Source organism: Xenopus laevis, chromosome 7L (assembly GCF_017654675.1).
Source record: "Xenopus laevis strain J_2021 chromosome 7L, Xenopus_laevis_v10.1, whole genome shotgun sequence".
Lineage (NCBI taxonomy): Eukaryota > Metazoa > Chordata > Amphibia > Anura > Pipidae > Xenopus > Xenopus laevis.
Genome location: NC_054383.1, coordinates 33,873,486 through 33,895,942, shown reverse-complemented (window position 1 = coordinate 33,895,942; position 22,457 = coordinate 33,873,486). Strand labels below are relative to the sequence as shown.

The 22,457-nt window shown below is 39.6% G+C and overlaps 1 protein-coding gene across 2 annotated transcripts in view; it reads right to left on the bottom strand.

Annotated features, from left to right (window-relative positions):
• tbc1d12.L (TBC1 domain family member 12 L homeolog) overlaps positions 1–20,162 on the bottom strand; it is a 61,372-nt gene extending 41,210 nt beyond the window's left edge. The window contains exons 1-3 of one of the 2 annotated variants that reach the window (XM_018224225.2): positions 19,359–20,162; positions 9,581–9,701; positions 3,982–4,038 (exon numbers count right to left, since the gene is read on the bottom strand). In XM_018224225.2, coding sequence (XP_018079714.1) covers positions 3,982–4,038; positions 9,581–9,701; positions 19,359–19,999 — 819 coding nt within the window. In that variant the 5' untranslated portion in view covers positions 20,000–20,162. The remainder of the gene's footprint in view (positions 1–3,981; positions 4,039–9,580; positions 9,702–19,358) is intronic. The other variant, NM_001127752.1, reaches the window with a different exon arrangement.
• Between the last annotated feature and the right edge of the window lie 2,295 nt (positions 20,163–22,457).

The window sequence follows — 22,457 nt, the reverse complement described above, 5'->3', positions numbered from 1 at the left end:
GTGCATTTCTGCATACCAAGTGTCCATACCTCGCCCTTACACATGCCGTTGCTAGGCAATACGTCCTTAGTTACTGGAAGCATACAGCCATTTTTTCATAAGAGTGATACAGGACTTATATCAGGCAATGGTGGATGTGTGCCTCCCTGCACACTAAATCCCTGTACCTCACCATAATGCCAGCCGTTACTAGGCAGCGCACCCTTAGTTACCGGGAGCACAGTTAGGCAGGACTGCAAAATTCATAAAATGCTCCCTTCATTTCTCCAAGTTTGCTACAAGAGTCCTCATATCTGAAGGCGTATGGTCACTGATTAATGAATGAAACAGCTGTGGTTTATAGCGGAATTCATAGAACCCACATGTTATAAATGAATACACTGGATGCATTTTATTGAAGGTTTCTTTTAGTTTGTTTAGGTGGTAACCCAAAAGGATATTTGGGGTAAATCAGAGGTTGCTAAACTGCAAGATCAGTAGCAGGGAGCTCAGACAGATTGTTAGTTAAGGTAGTATTTATATCAATGCTCATACAAATATAAGTACATAATAATATCATTACACACTGATATCACATGCATTGGTCCCTATGTCACACCTCATAGTAGGAATCAAACTCCACTATACTGTAATGGAGCTGTCCGTAAACCCCCTGAATTTCCAAGAAATGGGTCTATTCTGCACTACCACTTTACAACTCTTTAAACAGCTTATAAGTAACCAATATGTTATTGTAAGCACCTTTTATTTACCAAATATGTTTCATTCAAAGACAAAGGATGAAAATATACAGGGACTTGTATTACACTCCAAGGGCACTCTGGTGCCAAAGCCCCTATAGCAGTAGATGGCCCAGACAGGCTGGACTGTCCATTTTGTGTCCCACAACCAAGATGGTGCTTGTGTCCAGAATGGGCATGGATTGGATGAGCCATGGGACATCATTGGGTGGACTGATGTGTGGTTTTAGAACTTTATTGTACTTATTAGGGGCCATTACCCAAAGATCCCCAACAGGCAGTGATCTAATAGTGATGAAGTCTTCATAGGAATGCCCTGTTAAATATAGGGTCCCATTATTTCTGTGGCAGTCCTACACACTCCCTAGAAATATACACTTGTATTCAATGATTTAACTCCCTGTAACATATGGAGGTTGTACATAACCACAAATTTTACCCCACATTTTTATGGGATATATTGCCAGATGTTTCATAACATAATGTTTTCAACAGTCACAGATAGCAAAGCAGTTATTCAAAAGAGAGTTAAAAAGCTAGCTGGACTTGAATTGAGTGATAATATGTCATTGCAAGTGACAAAATTAGATAGGCCAATCTGGTCAAACCATTAGCCAACAAAGAATAGAAGACAACACTAGAAAATTATGGAGTTAAGAAAAGATTAGATTCATGACAGAGCAGAAATAAATTGAAAGTGAATAATTTGTTGCAGGCAGAGCATCAGCTGCCTACATGCCAAAAAGCTTCATGATGTGCCTGCATCCAGAGCTATTGCTTTGGCAGGTTTTTGGTGCAGAAATGCTTGAATATGCATTTCTTTTTGGTTTCAGAGTGACACAAGGGGGCTTTGTTAGTATTGCATAGGGTTTTGGCAGCATCCATCCCTGCTATTTAACAAGTTACCTAAAATGTAAAGGAAAAGTCAAATCCAAATCTTAGGCACAGCCCAGTGATTATAATTGATTACCAGCTACATTGGTCTGTTTTTCCTCATTAGCAGGAAACTGCTGTCTCAATGAGAAGTACCCCGACAGGAGCACCGGCCTGGGTTTTAGGTAATGAGTATAATCACTGGGAAGTTGCCTAACATTTGGCACTCCGAGGTGATTTACTCTTTCCTTCTACATTTTTTCTATCATCTATATAAGTTGGGCATATCTATATAAGTTGGGCATATTTTCCCCACCCAAGCCACAAGGAACAAGTAATGCTATCTCTTCATTGGCATAGTTAGACTAAAGGTTGTGTTTTGTGAGAAGAACGGCACATGCTCATAAATCAACAGCCAAAGCAAATTCCTGAGGGTGGGGCCAAATGGGTTAGAGGAGGAGAAGGATTTCTAAGTGATTAAGGGGATGCTGCAACCTTACTGTTAACCTTTTAACAACCAGAGTGGCAGTTATTTAAAGATTTCAAAGAGGATGTTCTCTGATTACATTTGTGTGGAGGGGGTTTACATGTCCTTTAAAAAGAACAACTGGTGATCGAATAGGCAGCAATACAGAGGTATTTTCAAAGGGTTTATTAGTGGGCTTATTGCCCATGAGGGACCATGATTTTCCATCAGTGACCCAACACCCCATGTGACTTTGCTCTACAAAAGGAAAAGGCCAACAGAAACAGGAAAATACAAACTTGTGATTACCATACCATGAAGTTATTTTCTACTGTCTCACAAGCTATTAAAAAAAAAAAAATCTGTGCATCTGGAATGGCCTTGTGTGCCACTGCCCTAAACGTGAGGCATTTTTACATACCAACATCTGTTATTGTGAAATCAGGCTTCCTCCGTTACAAATACCTTTCTTCGGATCTATAGAGCACAGTTTATAGTCTCACCCAGCGCACACTGCATACCATTTATTTAAAACGAAAATATATATGGCATACATGTTTGGGACCTTTATCTGGTAACCTGTTATAAGAAGCTCATAGAATAAATTTTAATCAAATACCTCTACATTTTTAAAAAGGATTCCTTTCTCTGTATTAATAAATTCCCGGTCACAGGTATGGGACCTATTATCCAGAATGCTCGGGATCTGGGGGTTTTTATGGATAATAGATCTTTCCGTAATTTGGATCTTCGTACATTAAAAATCAAATAGAAAATTATCAAGTACAAGCTACTCTTGTTATTACAGAGATAAAGGAAATTATTTTTAAAAATTTGGATTATTTGAATAAAAAGGAGTCCATGGGGCAAATCTACTAAAGGGCAAAGTGACTAACACTGGCAAAAATGCGGAAATTTCAGAACTTCGCAGATTTACTAACTGTCGCCGGCGTAACTTCGCTAGCGAAGGAGATAGATTCTAGTGGTACTTTGCTCCCTAACTGGTGAATTTTCGGAGGTTAGTGAATTTGCCCCTATGCGAGATGGTCTTTCTGTAATTCTGAGCTTTCTGGATAATGGGTTTCCGGATAACCAATCCCATACCTGTACCTTGAACAGGTATAGGACTTATTCAGAATGCTCGGGACCTGGGGTTTTTCGATAAGGGATCTTTCCGTAATTTGGATTACCGCACTTTAAGTGTGCTAAAAATCATTTATACATACATAAACCAGATAGAATTGCTTTTCCTCTCATATGGATTATCTTTTCTGGGATCAAGTACAAGGTACTGTTTTGTTATTACAGAGAAAAAGGAACTCTTTTTTTTAAATTTTACTAAGTTATGGTAATCCAATTTTTTTATCCTGAAAACCACAGGATAAAATCGAGCAAAAATCTGAATTGTTTTTCTAAGTTTTTTTGTATTTTTTTTCCACCCCAAAATGATTTTTTGGGGGGTTTCTCCCCGAAAAGTCCAAATATTTTGGGCTTTTCAGGCTAATTCGAATTTTTCAGATTCTGATTTTTTATTATAAATCTTTTTTTTTTTCACTAAAAATGTGGATTTTATAGTTTAAAAAAACTTGAATTTTTCAAGTTTTTTGGATTCGAATTTTAATAAATAACCCCTTAAATGTCCCCATTAATCCTCTTTCTTCCATCAATATCTATGAGAGACAGAAGTCATTGTATTTTTTAATGACTGCTTAAATATCAATTTCCTTACACTTTAGTTTAAATGATGCACATGACATGAAGATGAGCATTAATTGCTAATAATGGGCGTGGATGAGTTGGATCTTAGTAAACATGCTTTGGTGAATATTCCATGCAAATACTATTCTGACGGCCCATGCATGGAGCAGCATGACTAGGACAGAAACATATTAAATTCCATACCCCTGTGTTTAATAGATTTGGCGTGGAGACTGACGATAAGCTGCCAGAACTGTCATCCTAATGGGAAAAACAGAATTCAAGCCTTAGTGAGAGATCAGGACAAATGAATGTTAAAATAAAAAGGAAAAAATATACAATCATGGAATCAATAATAATGTACAATTAAAACAACCTGAATTAAACATTCTGCGGGTGATTTATCAACTTGAGTTAAATGGTAATGATACCTACCTCCTGGGAAATGTTACAAGCAACTTGAAAAATATACTATGCTTGAATGATTCATTCCAGCATGAAAAATAAGTATCCAAATCTTTTGTCCTCTCACATGATACCCAAGCAGGAGCTGGGATTTGGAGGGGTGCATCACTATTACCCTTTAGGAAAGGTCAAAGCATGATTTGAACAATGCAACACAAACGGACACTGATAATCAGCTTTGACAGACGTGTCAATTTGTTAAACGTTTCCTTTCAAAGTGATTTTCCAGACAGCTAGGATAAGTTTTATAAGCCAGAAAACCGATTTAATTGCTAGGAAGCACCATGGGAATCCAAAGATTATATCCCCAAAAATGAGCAGAACACATTTGGGAATCATTCCCATTTATGACAATGAAAAGGTACTTTATTCAGTGCTAGAAGTAGCAATCCACTTATTAAGTGACAATCCTTATATGTACAGTACAAGACTTATACGACCTCTCTTACATGACTTTAATTACATATAACTTACTTCTTATGGGACTCCTACAACATTTTGTATAACTTATGTGACTTTTGGACTTCTCATTTTACACTGTAAGTCAACTGATACAGTCATTGGTGGCATTATTAGAAATACCATAGCAAAGAAGCACAGAATGCCAACAGATCATATCGAATCGAGGATTCGATCGGGATTCGGCCATTTTCAGCAGGATTCGGATTCAGCCGAATCCTTCTTCCCGGGCCGAACCAAATTCGACTTTGCATATGCAAATTCTGACTTTTTGTCAGAAAAATAAAAACATATTTTCCCCTTCCCAATGCAAATTAGGATTTGGATTCAGTTCAGTATTCAGTCGATCTTTTGCAAAGGATTCAGGGGTTCAGCCGAATCCAAAAAAGTGGATTCAGTGCATCCCTAATTATATATATTTAAGATCATGAAGACTAAATTTTGAAAAACATTCTAAAAATATATAACTTAATCCAAAACTGGTATTGATAACTTTAAACAGATTTATATCTGTCAGTTCAGTATCTGCAAATGGAAGAAACTCATCCACACGCATCCAATTTTTATGAAAAAGATTCATACTCTGACACTTCTGTAGACTTCTGTATATCTGTATCTTACATACAGTATGTGCTCAAAAATAAACCAGGGCATATCTGGGCATAACTTGCTACGATTAAAGGAAATAGGAACATGACCTAAAGCATCCCAGTTTTTCAAAGTGAAGAGCTGGCAGGTATGTTATCACCACAAAAGCACTGAAGCTTATTTTACTTTAAAAGCACTAAAGCTTATTGTAGTGTATGTCATACTTTAAGATGTAGTAGTAAGAAGATCTGTGAACAGAGTTGGTGCAGGAATTTGTCTCATGGAAGATGAAGATGAAGAATTTTGCATGAAACTTTGCTCTTGTGTGATTAAGTGTATATTCAACAGACTGATCCAAGATGGGGAGATGAAGGCAGATATAGAGAGGATCAGAGGAAACGGTACATATATTTTGATGGGCAGGACGATCATTTTGTACTTTATGCGATACTTGACCAGGAGAGAGACTACAGTAAGGATAAGGAATGAGAGGTTTAGATACATATATGAGATGATACTGGCAGCAGCAGCAGTAAAGATGGATTGCAGAAGGTGGAGATGAGACTCTGGGAAACTGCAGTAGTGAAACCTGTGGAGGGTAACGGCCTGCATCAATGTTTAAGAGGAAGAAAGACAGAGGAAAGGAAGCATTTTTGCAATGTTCATGAGAAAGGAATGGCATTTTCTGGTCAGGGACCCAATGCTGGCCGACAATTTACACACTTTCTACGGGGAAACTGGATGTAGGGCGATGCTGTTGACCATCATATTAAATACAGGGAGCGGGGTCCAGGTTTAGACACTACATTTTAATCAAACAATTCACATTTTTAAAAATGATTTCCTTTTTCTCTGTAATAATAAAAATATACCTTGTACTTGATCTAAAATAAGGTATAATTGATCCTTATAGGCTTAAAGGAATTGCTCAGTATAAAAATAAAAACTGGGTAAATAGATGAGCTGTGCAAAATTAAACATGTTTTTTATATAGTTTGTTAGCCAAAAAGGTAATGTATAAAGGCTGGAGTGACAGGATGTGTAACAGAATAGCCAGAACACTACTTCCTGCTTTGCAGCTCTCTCGGTTTCCATTGATTGGTTAACAGGAAGTAACCAATCAGTGACTAGAGGAGGGGGCCATGGGTCATAACTGTTGCTTTTGAATCTGAGCTGAATGCGGAGGATCAATTGCAAACTCACTGAACAGTTAAGTCCCATGTGGCCGCCCCTTAAAGTCACTGACTAACTCAGAGTTAGAGAGCTGAAAAGCAGGAAGTTGTGTTCTGTTATGTTAGACATCCAGTCACTCCAGCCTTTATAGATTAAATTTTTCGTTAACAATATTAGAAACATTTTTTATTTTGCACAGCCTACCTATTTTCGCAGTTTTTATTGTTACACTGAACTGTTTCTTTAAGTATGGTGATACAAATAATGGTAAGAACCCTTATCTGGAAAACCCCAGGACCTAAACATTCTTCAGCTAGAGGTAATTATTTGTACCATTATGGCATATGCACCACAGTACTGGTCAGCATGAGTGCTGACGAAACCCATCTCATCAGAACATTTTCAAATAATAAACAGAGGTTAATGTCATTGTGAAAACTATGGCAAGCACAACCATTGCTAGAAGTGATGATGATCAAAATGTCCTACATGTCGTGACTTTCAGCCAATGGAATTCCTTATCAAATGGCTTAGCAAACCCCTGCTGAACACTTTTTTCGAAATAAAATCCAGATCACACACCCCACAAGAAATCATAAGACCATATAAAACAAATAGCAAAAATACAGCACAGGCAATCCACAGTAGTGATGTGAAGGTCGAGAATCTCAACCCGCACCCGACCCGCCCGCTCCCTACCCGCACCCGACCTGGGCCCGCTGCTCTCCTTTATTTATAGACCAGCGCCCGCCCCGCAGTGACGTAACAAAAGGGACGAGGCGGGGCAGGCGGAAGTCTATAAATTCCCGCGCCGGAAGCACTAGGTCGCGCATTTTGTCCAGGGGTCAGCCCGAACCCCCCCTCCGGTCAGCCCGCACATCACTACTCCACAGTATGCAATGGGTGAACATCTGTGTTTTAAATATTCCAACAGCAGCAGATGTTCTAGTAAGCGAAGGCACTGTAGGGAATTATGGTTACCTTATGGAGATGACGTGATTCATCAGAGTATGATATTTAGGTGTGAAATTTCCAGGACATTAATGGGATATAGACATGATTTTTATGGTTTTATATGACTAAATTACACAGTGTACATTGCAACTAGGTTATTAGTGAACCAAGTTATTTAAATTTTCATTTGTGACCCAATAAATGTATTTCTTTTAATTGTAATATTGGTTTGTAGGCAGCCATCTCAGGTCATTGTGCCTAATCCTGTGCTTTTCAGAATGAGCCAGCACTTCACAACGGAATTGCTTTCGATAAGCTATTGTTTCTGCTACTGGAGGAGTCACAGTGGGACTTGAATTTTTTTTTATTCTTATATCTACCAGGGAGCTGTTATCTTGTTACCTTCGCATTGCTCTGCTGAAGGGCTGCTGGGTGGGAAGTAGGTTGGCCTGTCCAGTAAAAATGGTTGATCCCAATGCTATTAATAGGGAAAAAATATAAATATATGGGTGTTTTTTTCCAGAAAAGGTGGCAACCCTAGTGGGGGGGGGGATATTATTCCAACTTGCAGTGCAGAAGTAAAGAGTGACAAGTCACATGACTGAGGGCACCTGGGAAAATAACATGTGTAGCCCCATGTCAGATTTGAATTTCAAACAAATTTTTTCCTATGACTTACATGACCTTATGACTAAGGTCTTGTATATAGTGTCCTCCCCAGACCAAATGAAAAGTTGCTTAGAATTGGCCATTCTGTAACATACTGAAAGTTGCCTTAAAGGTGAAACACCACTTTAATTGTCTGCTAGTTAAATGTTCTAACTCACTGTCCACCTCCTTTTTGGAATGAACGTAACTCCAGGCTGTCTTTAGCATGTTTTCCTCATTATCTTTTATCCTACGGTCCTTTATTCCTAACATTTACACTTTGCAGACTTCATGAAGCAACATGGTCCCTGAATCAGTAATATGCAAGCAGGTAAGACCACATATTAATTGGGAAAAAAAATTACGGAGGCTTGTTAAGGAGCCCATTTATAAATACATATCAAACTGGGGAATCCAGCACTTTTCCAGCAGTCAGAGAAATGACACCTTTATCAAAGCAGCTCTGAACACTTGAATTCTTAAGTATGAGATGTTAGAGCTTAGAGCTAAATCATTAATACCTGTGGAAAACTGCAAAACTTTAGAAGTTGGTGGATAGGAGCAATTATTCTAGAATGTTGTTCCAAATAGATGACTTATCTTTTACTTTAATGATTCCTAAGTATAAGAAAACCATTCTATATTGGTTTCATTATTTTATAAATAGAGGAAAAGCAAAATTATTTGTCAAGGTACCTCTAAGGTAAGCACGTCTCCCATTTCAAACCAATGAGAAAAGCTTGTTTTGGATAACTGGGTATGCTATGGAATTACACACATAGGGTCCACCACAGCATTTTTGGAATGCTTCTTTTTCTGTCCATAAATCAGTTCTAGTGTAATCAGATATCACATTTCTCAAAAGGCCCGGGGAAACATCGAATTTACATCTGCTGCAGCTACAAATTCTCAATTATCAAACCACTGTTAGAGCAATTTTATTCTTACTCATGTCAGAACATATGTATTTGATGTGCTAGAGTATTGTTTCTTTAGCTTGCATCAGGACTATAAGCATGTTTCCACTGGGTAATTCTACAAATAATGTTCTACCATCATACATTAAAATATGAAAATATAATTTACCTATGTTATAACCAAGTAAAACTATTAAAACAAGCTTAAATTGTATAATAGATTTAATACCTGTATATTAATAAACAAAGCTATTTCATTTTTGAGAGGTTATATTTGAAAAGTACAGTGATTTTTTTCTTGCTGTGCTTTTATAAACCCATATTTTAAAAAAATTAACTGTTCATTCAAATAATGGTTAAAACTAAATGACTGCAGGTCAGCAGAGAACAGATGCAATACAAGCAAACAAAATTAGGACACAATGATATTAAGGGAGTGGCATGAATGACTAATATACTTCTTTGAAAAGATAAAACTTTTCTTTCAGGTGTCTAAATAAGGTTATAAAGAGGACAAAAACACTTGCGGACCCTCAAGTCTACAGAAGTATTAATTATGTTGGCAGCTAACTCACCGACACAGACAAAAACACACTTACCTGCTGAATTATCTTTGAGTCCTTCTGAATAGTTTCTCTTGGAGGTACTTTACCAAACAACTTCCAACCAGGTACACTCGATGAGGATTTAAGGTCTTTTGTTCTTTTAGAAAAAAAATTCCTGGGAAGAAAAAAAACAGATTTATTCAATGAAATAAGCAGTTAACTGTTCAGAAAAAAAAGCCATACAACCCAATTTTAAGGTGAACAAATGCAGCCATGATTTTTTTTATAAAGGAGATTTGGGGAGATTTTGTCGCCTGTGGACTTATCGCCTCTACTGGGCGACAATCTCCCCGAACTGCCTCCGCGTGTCTTCCCATCCGCTATAATGAAAAGTCATCTGCGCTAAAGCACACGCAGTGCCTTGTTTTCCGAAGTTCAGGGAGTTTGTTGGCCAGAAGAAGAGGTGATTAGTTTCCCGAATCTCCTCCTGTGAACTAACCCTTAAAGAGAGACATTGCTGTACACTATACAAATTTGATTTGTTCATGGAAAGATAAATAGGATATTTGCTATCTTACAAAAACCACAATTCTTAAAAAAAAAAATAGGTAAGTCCCCTGCCTCAATCTGCCCCTTACTCTGCCTGCACGGGAACCAATGCATCTGCCTGTGTTTGCCTGCACCTAACCCAAAGCAATGGTTTTGGGTGCAGGCAAGGTAAGGGGCAGATTGCAGAATACAGGCTGATTCTCGGCCTGTGCTTTTCCGCAGTCTAAGGAGAACATTTACTATGGGTTGAATATCGAGGGTTAATAAACCCTCGATATTCGACCATCTAAGTAAAATCCTTCAAATATCGAAGTTGAAGGATTTACCGCATTTCGTTAGATCCTTCGATCTAAGGAAAAAATTAATGAATGATTCAAAGAAATTTAATCCATCGATCTAATGATTTTCCTTCGATCAGAAATTACTTAGAAAGCCTATGGGGAAGGTCCCCGTAGGCTAACATTGCACCTCGGTAGGTTTTAGGTGGCGAAGCAGGGGGTTGAAGTTTTTTTTAAAGAGACAGTACTTCGACTATCGAATGGTCAAATAGTCGAACGATTTTTAGTTCGAATCAAAGTCGTAATCGAAGCAGCCAATTTGATAGGCGAAGTAGCCAAAAAAAAACATTGAAGTTCGAAGTATTTTTCATTCTAATCCTTCACTTGAGCTAAGTAAATGTGCCCCACAGTATCAGTAAAATGTGGCATTGTCTTTACCATACCCAAGTAAACAGCTATTGAACCTTTCTCTGTTTAAGATAGCAGCTGCCATATTAATTCGGTGTAACGTAACTTCCCTGCTACTGTAATAAAGTTGGAATAAACAGCTTCAAAAGCAGTATTTTCAAACTGCATGTGTTTCAACACTGTTTTGCACTGCTAATAAAAAAAACACATGCAGTTTGAAAATACTGATTTGAAGCGGTTTATTCCAACTTTATTACAGTATCTTATACTTTTGGGAGAGTGACACAGACTCCTAGGAATTCACAGCGATACACTTTCTGAACTTAAACGCTGGGACCAGCACCTTGTCTTACTGTAACTTCCCTGCTTGCATCTCTGCTGCCTCCTTGTTTCTTTTGAGGAAGAAGGCAGGGGGAGGAGGAGGCTTCTGCCTGGGGCTGGGAGAAGGAAATCTGATGCCAAAGCCCATGTGTAAACAATAGAAGGAAAGGACTGGGGTGCTTCATTTCACAGGACAGCAGCACTGAGTGTGTTAAGGTGGCCATACATGTAGAGATCATCTCTCCCACATTTATCGCAGGCGACTAAATCTCCCAGTGTGCCACCACCCTAACTGCGTGTATTTACATAGGCCTTTCTCATAACATAGTTTTAACCTTTCCTTCTCACATAGATCTTAGTTAGGGATGCGCGGATTTGACCCGTTTCGTTTCGCCAAAAATGTATTGCCGGCAAAATGTCGCAGACACCCATTAAAGCCTATGGGAGTCAAAAAGAAGTCTATGGGCGTAATTTCCGCAGCGAAAAATGTGCCCATCTCTAATCATAGTCATAGTCTAACACAGCTCTAACTGGTAGTCCTGACAATAGCTCAGTGGTAGATAGAGTTGCCACTTTTTTAACTTTTTAACCGGGAGGGGGGGCAAATGACCCTAGCAACCATACCTTGATTTGAAAAAGAGACTGAAATATGAATAGGAAATGTCCTGCCTACATGAGTAATATAAAGTAGTAATAAAAATACATGTGTAGCTTTCCAGAGCATTTGTTTTCTTAAATGGGGGTCAGAGACCCCTATTTGAAAGCTGGAAAGAGTCAGAAGAAGATGGCAAATCATTTAAAAAAAATCGATAATGAACACCAATTGAAAAGTTGATTAAGTCATTCTATAACATACTAAACATTAACTTAAAGGTGAACCACTCCTTTAATGGGAAACAATTAATTGCTGTAACTTGTTATGTACGGTTACTTCTCGCTTATTAAAACAGACTGATTTCTGTTTAAAAAGTTACCCTTTTAACTGAAAAGGGAACAAAAAAAAAACCTCTTTAATACTTTACACAAATGTATTTCTACCTTTTATGTCCACCTTTCCCAGCGGGACTGTGTACCTGCTAGGATTGTTCACATCAATAACCCACACTTGATGAACCCAGTATTGTCTTATGTATAGCACCATGTGTTCTGGAGGAACGTTATTTCATTTCTACTATGTATATGGCTGAAATGACAATAAAATTCACTTGACTTGACCTTTTACATTAAAAATGAAAGGTTATTACCAAGTCTGCCACTTGAGTGAATTCCCACAAAATATATATGTACATATGAATGACCTGTGAGTGTATATTTCAATATTACAGAGAAAAAGAAAATCATTTTTAAAAATTATAATTATTTGCTTAAAATGTAGTCTATGGGAGATGGCCTTTCCGTAATTCGGAGCATTCGGGATAAAAGTTTTTTGTAAAGCTTTTACATACGTGTCCCACGTGGATTAAATTGCATAGTTGTAACATTTATACAATAGAGTCAGTTGTGTGCCAGTTGTTATTAGTGGGTACTACGAATTTACACTAAAAGTGCTAATTTAATTCATAGACTGTGCTATGCAAGTTGGTGCACTGATCCTCCTTACAGATTACATATGAACCCTTCATATATCAGAAACTGCTAAAAATAGAAAACGAATGCTAACTGTAAAGTAGTTCAGAGATGCACTCCGAGTAAATTTAAATCAGCTCATATTTTCAGTTTAGATCCCCTTTAAGCACAATCCGTACTTTAGTGTTACCTCGGAGGATGGATTAATTAATTATTTATTGCAACAAAAATAATAAAGAAATCCCATTTTTATTAGTTTATAAGTATAGAAAATTATATTTGGTTTGCAGCCAAATCCCATCCATATTCAGCTCAATACTAATAGTATGTTTATAGATTTATATTCATATTGAAAACAATCAGAAGTAACAAATAGCCGTTCATTTAAGGAGACTGGCATGTGCTTTCTTCTTTTAAAATGCATGTGATCTGCCACAGCTATTTCCTCTTTCTTTCCTCCCATAGAACACTGAGTAAAACCATGTGTCAAAACAACACCATCTTCCATGAACTAAACCAGAAACTATGCAGCCGGGATAAAAGAGAACTTAATCTGTTCCATAAACCTTTTACTATCTGCAGCCCTGAAAGATGAACTCGATTCTTCGTTTGTCCAATTAAAAGAAAAAATGATCACTACCAATTTAAATTATATTGCGATGTTAAGATGTGAGGCTAATGTGCTTCTATATGCAAATAGTGCCTTTTCTAACCAAACCAGTCAGTGATAACATGTCCCTGAATTTTCAAAAGATGGGCTACACCTTACTGCATGGGCTAGTCTAGTGAACCATGCCTTTAAGTATTTAAGTATTTCTTAGCCAAATTTACCAGTATATTAACCAAATGTTATTACTGTTAAAAGAGTTTTTCAAGAAAGTTTCTATAAAGGATAATTTCTAATGTATGTAGTTAATCAAACAGATACAGAGGCTCAACTGTCCAGGCTGACACCCAACATACTTTTCAGTTCAGTATGTAGAAATGGCTAGCATAGTGTGTGGTCGGCAAACGTTAGGTTGACATCAACCATGGTGACAATCCTCATTTGAGTGATTTGAATTTTGAATTGTGGATGGCTCTATCTACATATATGCCAGTAGGGACTCTAGGTTAACCAGTTTTCTAGTTTGAGAGTGTGAGTGTGTGTGAGTGTCTGTGTGTATATATATTTTTTTTATTTATTTATTTTATTTTTCTATGAATTGTTACCCTTGTGCAGGAAAAAAAAATATTTTTATGGGTACCAGTGCTTTACCAGATCGCCATTAGGGCAAGGGCACATGGAGCATTGGTTCTGCCGTTATCTGCCTGTGTTTTTTCTGCAGGCGGAGAGACGTGGATATGCTCTCTTCTGCATCTCAGTAAATCTGAAAAGTACAGCTTCCATCTAAGTGAAGGTACACTAAGTAGAAGTTGGTCTTAAAATACCTGCATTTGGGCCAATCTCCGCTCCGAAGCTGTATTTTTCAGTGCAGATAAATAGGTGCTACGGAAGGAATCCCCTTCTCTCAGCCTGCAGAAACTCTGCAGACACACTAACATCGCCACAAAGGGTTAAACGATACTTATAACATCTTACTAGCTGTCACATATAAAGCCACCCTAACATAATTACAGAGTGAGTTAATGATAATAAATGTTGACCTATTCTAAAAATCTAAAAAACAAAACAAACTCTGGGCAGAATGAAATTAGATGCACCATGTAAGATACAAAATAAGCGAAAATTTGTTTTTCTGCAGTACATGACTATAGTCAGCATTACTTCAGCATTATCTGAGACAGTTTTTCTTGCCCTGATTTCCCCACCTAGGCAAAAGGTCACAGTGGGTGAATGCTAGTGGCCAAGCAGCAATAACACAGATCCAGTGAATAGCTTATTAACTAAGTTCAGATGACAGGCAGATGGAGATAAAGTGATTAGTCTGAGGTTCACTGAACTGTCATAAGGAATTAAATAGATTCATATATCAAGTCATTATAGTCCTTTAGGCAAGCATTTTTAACCACCTGGTCAGATTCAGAGACTCAGCAAGTCATGAAAACAATATGCACAAATGGTAGAGGGGGCACAGATGTCCTGTCTAGGAAGTTCCTGACAGTAAGATAAATCGCTTCTTAAAAGGGAAAGGCATACCAATCACTGGCTTGAGAAGTTGCATAGAATTACTATGCTCTTTCTTTCTTGTATCTTGTAAATTATATCCTTATAAAAGGTGAGTTCTGATGTCATCAGTTATAAACGGTGAGTTCTGATGTCGTTTCTGCCACATGATTTACTGAAACTTGTGTATTATAATAAAGTACCCCCAGTTGCAAAATATGAGGATATTACAAGTTGCCTCTGAGTTCCATGACCTGTATAAAAACCACTTGGCCTTCGGCCTCGTGTTTTTATATGGTCATGAAACTCCTCGGTAACTTATAATTTACAAGAGGGGGTATTTTATTCATTATATAATACACAAGAGCAAGGAATATCCTGTAAATTATTTCCTTATAAACTGTGCTTAGTGATGTCATCGTTATAATTGGAGCTTAGAGATATCATTTCTGTCACATGACTCACTGAAACTTGTGTATTATAATAAATAAAGTACACCTTGTTGCAAAATATGAGGATATTAGAAGTCACCTCAGAGTTCCATGACCTGTATAAAAACACTCAGCCTTCAGCCTTGTGTTTTTATATGGTCATTGAACTCCTCGGTAAATAAATAATATTATAATATTTTACAAGAGAAGGTACTTTATTCACTATATACAAAAATACTAACAAGGTAAAGGTAACTTACAACTATTTTGTACTATACAGGTATGGGATCCGTTATCCATAAAGCTCTGAATTACCGAAAGGCCAGCTCCCATAGACTCCACTATAATCAAATAATCTAAATTTTTAAAAATGAAGCTAAAAAGCTTAAAATGAAGGGACAAGTTTAAGCATGAGACCTATGACATTTGGTGCAAATTAGGAGAAAAGTGATTATACAAGGATGTCAGGGCTTTCAAGGATGCAGAATACTTTCAATTTCTAAATTAGGGTCAGATGGCTAGCTGGAACTAGCTGTTAAGCTATCCCTCCAGGCCCACATATTTCTAGGACATGATATACAAGTTCCACTTCTCTGGCTACTTAATTATATGTGGCAACATCTAGGGTGCTAACATGTTAATAAGGCAGAAGAGCTGATGAGGTCAATTTCTTTCAATCATTAAGTATTTAAAAATAGTAGTTCCTTTCATTTTCATACGGTTTTTAAATTATTTTAATAACAGGGCATTTGAACCAAAATGGCCAATATCCTTCCCATATCCTGTTGTTTATAGCACTGCAGAAATATAATACCTAAAAGGATTTATTAGCAGAATGACTGTTATAATAAAGTTTATTATGGCAAAAGAAATGCCAGCACGGCAATTATAAAATATGCTGGATATATTCAGTACTGGACAGGAAACGATCTACAACTAATCAGAGGTTTATGAAAGTGAAAAAACATTCATATAATGAAATTTTAGAATTATATCCTCCCTTGATGCAGCAGACCCCTTCAGAAACAACGTATGTGGTATGGTATGCGGTCATAAGCATCAGTTGTCAGGTTATTCCCACTCAGTTGGTGCCATTTTCACATCCCTTAGTTCGTTTTTATCCAAGAAGGAGCAAATCCACGATAAGCTTTAATTGTCTAGCGCTTCAATTTGGGTGTATGAGATTATTCCAAAATATGTATATTCACAAGTTTCAATATCTCATGTCACTAATGCAATTGGCTATTTTTCATGAGCTTGGATACAGCATCTTTCTAGACTAGAGCAATCAATTGTAATACACTATGACAGCACTATGACTGTGACAGAATAACCAAAGGGGCAGAGGAAAGGATAAATGCCCAGACGTATTATGGCCTTTGAAAACGTGAAAATATTCAAATATTATTTGTAACTTGTATTTAATGTAAATTCACATTTTATTCTAAACGGATTTTGGTAGGCAAGATTGTGCTCTCCTGTAACATATGCTGACTATAGCACATCTGCCTCTGGGTTGTACCTAACTGCTTTTATATGTATTAAAAAAAGTATATTGGTTTGGTATGCCATGATATTAGAATATTGTTCTAACCTTATTTCATTTGGGAAATTGTAATACTTCAACTTCAACGTTATTTGTAAATGTAATTTCTGTTAAAAGTAGTATTTTAGTGGCTGTTTACATTCTCTGGACTCCTTAGTCTAACCTGCCTATAGCAGACCTTACTCTTGCAACAATATTTTAAAAGTCAGACCCTGAAAGCATAGTGTGATAATCAAAAATGATTTTGACTTCAATTACATTTACAAATAACATTTAAAGCTTTTTTGTTATATCTATTTTTGGGGTGGTGGGTTCCTTTAAAGGTCAAGGAAACCCAGATCACTATTTTTTTATGTTAAATGCCCCCAATACATCCGATTGCCCCAGAGTCCCCTGGGAGTCCTGTGGGGGAAAAGGGCTATACAAATAATTACTTTTTCTTTCCCTAGTCAAAATCTAATGTTACAATCAAATTACTCTATTAGATGCAAATTGAATAGGACTGTTGATTCAACTGCTGAATTAGATCAAAACTAAAGTATGCTGCAATTAACACAACACTCATTCAGATCACAGTCTGGGATCAAAGTCTGATTAGTCCTTACCCAGAAACTACACATTACAGCCCAATCAGTAGGGCAACATTATTCCAAAGGTCTGTGACTATGCATGAGGACTAAGTTGCAACTGCATATCAGCTAAAGGATCTATAATTGATAATTTGAAGCAATTGTTTGATATCTTATTTCTGAAGCACATTTAGGGCTATTCCACACGGGGAGATAGCGACGCGTTTGCGGTCGCGGCGACAAAGCGCCGCGACCGGCGCAGGCGACAGTTTTGTATGGGCGCCTATGTAAAAACGCCTGTGCTAACCACACGAGGCGATGCGCTTTTCAACAGTCGCCTGAAAAAGCCTGGCGAGGCATTTTCAGGCGACTGTTGAAAAGCGCATCGCCTCGTGTGGTTAGCACAGGCGTTTTTACATAGGCGCCCATACAAAACTGTCGCCTGCGCCGGTCGCGGCGACTGTCGCGGCGCTTTGTCGCCGCGACCGCAAACGCGTCGCTATCTCCCCGTGTGGAATAGCCCTTACAATTTTTTTTGTATTATAATCAAAAAGTATTAATCATTTCCAAGATATCAATGAGTACTGCCACGCCCACTACCCCACAGCGTTGTTCCTCTCTGTACATATGCTGCTGGTCGGCTTTCTTTTCAGAGCACTGAGCAGAGCTCTCGCAGAGGTAGCTTTTGGAAATAAAGGGCCATAGAAGAGCATTGCCACCTACCATTGTTACATTCCTTCAGGCCAATAGCCTGAATGATCAGGAATGCAGGAAGTGAACAGAAGTTGCAGCTTCTTTTCACTTCCTCCTCGGCTGATGGACCCACTGACATGATGCAAAGGACAGATAATCTGTGATCTGACAGACTCTCATAATGATCTCCTGAAACCCACCTCCGACCTGGAACACATGCCCAGATGGTCAAGTCGTATGGCTGAAATCAGACAACATGTTTAAGCAAATTGGGACATGAACGGACAGATTTACTGTGTGTTATTTTACCTGATAGGCAGGGCAGCCATCGGGGGGGCAGGGGGGAGAGTTGTAGGGGGCACCGAGGGTAAGGGGGGCCTGGCCACGTCACACTTACTTGATTAGACGGCCCCCATCTTTCTGAGAGCTGCTGACTTTGGGAAGGCATGGACGTTTAAGGGGCCCTGGCCACCAATTTTCTCATAATGTGGGGGAGGGGGGCCTGGCAACCAATTTTTTTTTCTCATATGGGGTCCTAGCCACCAATATTTTTTAATGGGGGGGGGCTGGCCACAAATGCTTTTTTATGGGGGGCCCTGACCACCAATAACTTTTTATTTTTTATTAACATGTGGGAACCCTAGCCACCAATATTTTTTTTGTTTTTTTTACTGTGTGGTGGGGGGCGGACCTGTGGGATGGGGGGCGGACCTGTGGGTGGGGCGGCTAGCGGTGGGTGCAGCCCAGGGGCCCCAGGAAATTTTGTCATATGGGGCCCTGCAATTTCTGATGGCGGTCCTGCTGATAGGTACAAAGTGCACTTGCTCCAAACTGCATGGTAGTTCTCTCTCTGCTCAGCAAGAATCTGACGCAGCCCCAGCAACACAATGCAGAGAGGAGAGCAGCTGCTGTGGAGATGGGTGGAAGTTTATAACGAATAAAATAATAATTAATATCTTAGAAAACACTGGGAATTTGCAAGTCCTCCTCAATGGCAGGGTCACAACCAGAAGGTTACAGGTAATACCCCAAGAGATGCGTGATCCATGGGTCTCAGGGGGCCCAAATTGAACTATGTGCTATTAATTGGTGCTGAAAATTAAATGCTATCTATATGAAAAGGGGAAAGATAACTGTAAAACGATGACACAGCAGTCCAACAATAGCTGCCACTGATGAAAGGCTGGACACTAGGGATATACTTCACCGACTATGGGCTTGTTGTGTAGCTGGGCCTTTGCTATTACTTTGTACTATCACTATCAAAGGCTGGACCCCATGGACTGACACATCAAACGTGACTGTGCCCCGTTGCCATGGAAACGGCACCAGCCAATAGGGAGCGGTCCCCTCTCGACTCTTACCTAGAGAAGAATTCGGCAATTCCGATCTTCCACGGTCTCTCCCCATCCTGCTCCGCAGTCCCCGGGCTCTCCGCTGGGAGAGACAGTCCATCAACCAGATTATCGGGGGCGCTCTGCCGCCGGCTCCCCTCAAACGTATTGCTAGAGCTCTGGCGACTCACGTCCAGGAAGCGGAAGCGATCAGCCTCCTCCGATACAAAGTAACCGGCTACGGTGCGAGCGCTGACAGGAGATGAGCTGGAGCTGGATGCGGGGGAGCTGCCTGGCGGAGTCCCCGGTGAAGAGACAGCATCAGTCCGGCTGCAGCACTGGCCGTGACATGCACATCCCTGGGATCTGGTAGCGTCGCCCACTAGTAATCCTCCATTGGGCTGGTTCACATCCTCCTTATGGATGGGGAGGGAATGTAAATCCGCTGCCTCAGCGCTGGGCATCTCTCCTTCCCCTGCTCCTCCCTTGGCTAGGTATTTCAGGTCCCCATTGGTCATTTTCACGACCGGCCTGCTGATATAGAGCGGGAGAACGTCTGGCTGCCTGTCCCCAGCGTCTCCCTCTCCCTCGTCTGCCCCGTCTGTCAGTCCATGCCGCTCCTCTCCGCAGCGATACACCGCACCTTGTCCGGCATCCTCCGGCCCAACCATTTGCTGCCCCGCCCACCCTCAGCGGCCTACAGGAGGCGACGCCCCCCGGGAGCGGTGCAGGGGCCGCCACCGAGTCTCGGTACAACGCTCCGTGGCTTAGGGCGGCTGCTTTCCGCTTTACTGATAGGACCTGGAATCTAAACGAAGACGTTCCACTGACGCGATGACGTCACATTCTCAGTGAACGCGGAAGCGTTCAGGGCGCCGCCCCTAAGTAATTCTGGGAGTTGTAGTTTATTAAAGATGAAAGTGTCCTTGTAGTAACCCAAGCAGTTGTACATGTCAGTGCAATGTGTGTAGAGCTCTTCTGCGGATGTTGTATAGTGTTGTACAGGACTGGACTGGGATTCAAAATAGGCCCTGTCATTCCTAGTACACAGAGGCCCAAACAGACCCCACCAGCCCACTTAATAGCCACTTTCTGTGGCAACTTACAGCAGCCCCTCTGGCATTTGCCAGAACCCACAGATTGCCAGTTTAGTGTTGCCACCCAGCCGGTATTTTAGCGGCCTAGCCGGTAAAACACCAGCCAAGGCTGGGCCGGTATTACAAATTTACAGGCAATGTAGCTGCCGGTAAATTTGTAATACACCTAAAAAAAGCCTGTGGCCTGCTCCCAGCCTGCTCAAAACTCACCTTTTTTCCTGGGCTTCTTGCCAAATTCCCACATTTGGCTCCACCCCCTTTGATGTCACACCCCGGCCAGCCAATAGCACGTCACGGCCCCACCCTTTAACCCTGCCCCCTCCACCTGCCGGTGAAGATTATTTTAAAAGGTGGCAACCCTATTGCCAGTCCAGGCTAGGGTTGCCACCTTTTCTGGAAAAAAATACCGGCCTTCCTATATATTTATCTTTTTTTTCCCTATTAATAACATTGGGATCAACCATCATTTTTACCGGCCAGGCCGGTAAAATATCGGCCAGGTGGCAGCCCTATTGCCAGTCCAGGCCTGGTGTTCCATACCTCCCAACTGTCCTTTTTATGGAGGGACAGTCCCTCTTTTGACAGCTCAACCCGCAGTCCCTCATTTGTACTGGAAAGTCCCTATTTTCTCTGCACTGAACAGCCAGAAAAAGAAACAAGGTTTCTAACTTAATTGGCTTTTAGCAGACACCATAGAACAACTAACAGGTGCAAATAAGATACTTTGGAACAATTTTGAGACACAAAAAAACTATTTCAATAAGGAGAAATATTTTCAAACTTTCATAACCTGTCAAATTTAGTAAAATGAACATGGTAAATAGGGGGTGTGGCCACAGAAAGAGTGTGGTCAAAAAATTTCACTGCGCTATGTGCAAAAAAAAATTTTGTCCCTCTTTTTACTTCCAAAATGTTGGGAGGTATGGTGTTGTACATCAACCAGTGCGGATGTGAACGGATAACAGATATGCAGAAAACAGAGATATATTCCTGTCAGAACAAACAAATCCACAAGTTTATAAAGAGATTTTATGAAGCAAATGTTCCCTTCAAATGAACGTCTAATGTTGCCAATAAAAGTAATCGAATCAACTTTCCTACAGTTTTTTGTTGTTGTGGGTATTTTTAAAAGAGATCAATAGCCAAAAAGAACAGTTTTAATTTTAATCCGCCTTATGACAGTATCTTTTTTTTTTAAATCTTTTTATGTTAAAGGGCAAGTCAAGGCTAATTCACTTTTGGGTGCCAAAAGTGTTTTATTTTCCTGCGGCAGTGCATTTTTTCCCTTAAATAAAGAACCAGCCCTTATATTGGCAGCCCCCAGATTTCCTTGTCCTGTAATGTAACGGCTCAGCATCTTTGTCAAAGATCAGGTCTGCTGGCAGCATGTGGGTTACTTGAATCAGAGCCTTCGACCTTCAAGAGGTGATTTCTTGGAGCTGTTCGGCCATGCCCCCATATTATCAACCATGACCTGTTGTGTTACAATACAACTAAACCTCCCACATACCTCCAGCTTACTATATTAATCAGGGACATGTGCAGAATATATGGAAGAGTCGACAGCTGTGCCTGAATTTGCAACTGATATTTTCAATGAGATGCTGCTCTGTGTATTATTTCTCTGTGGAGTTTTATCCCTGTACTAAACACTGAAGGGGAAGAGCTGCTTTCCTCCAGCCCAGTGTTTTTTTCTGTTTAATGAATAGAATAAGAAGATATAGAATGTTTTCTATTATAGTCGCTTACCTCACACCATGGGCTTGTGCTTGTCTTCGCTGAAAAACACACCTCCCTAGCTACTATTAGGGGCCGATTCACTAAATTCGAGTGAAGGATTCGAAGTAAAAAAACGAATTTCAAAGTATTTTTTGGGCTACTTCGACCATCGAATGGGCTACTTCGACATTCGACTACCACTACGACTACGAATCGAAGGATTCGAACTAAAAATCGTTTGACTATTCGACCATTCGATAGTCGAAGTACTGTCTCTTTAAAAAAAACTTTGACGCTCTACTTCGGCAGCTAA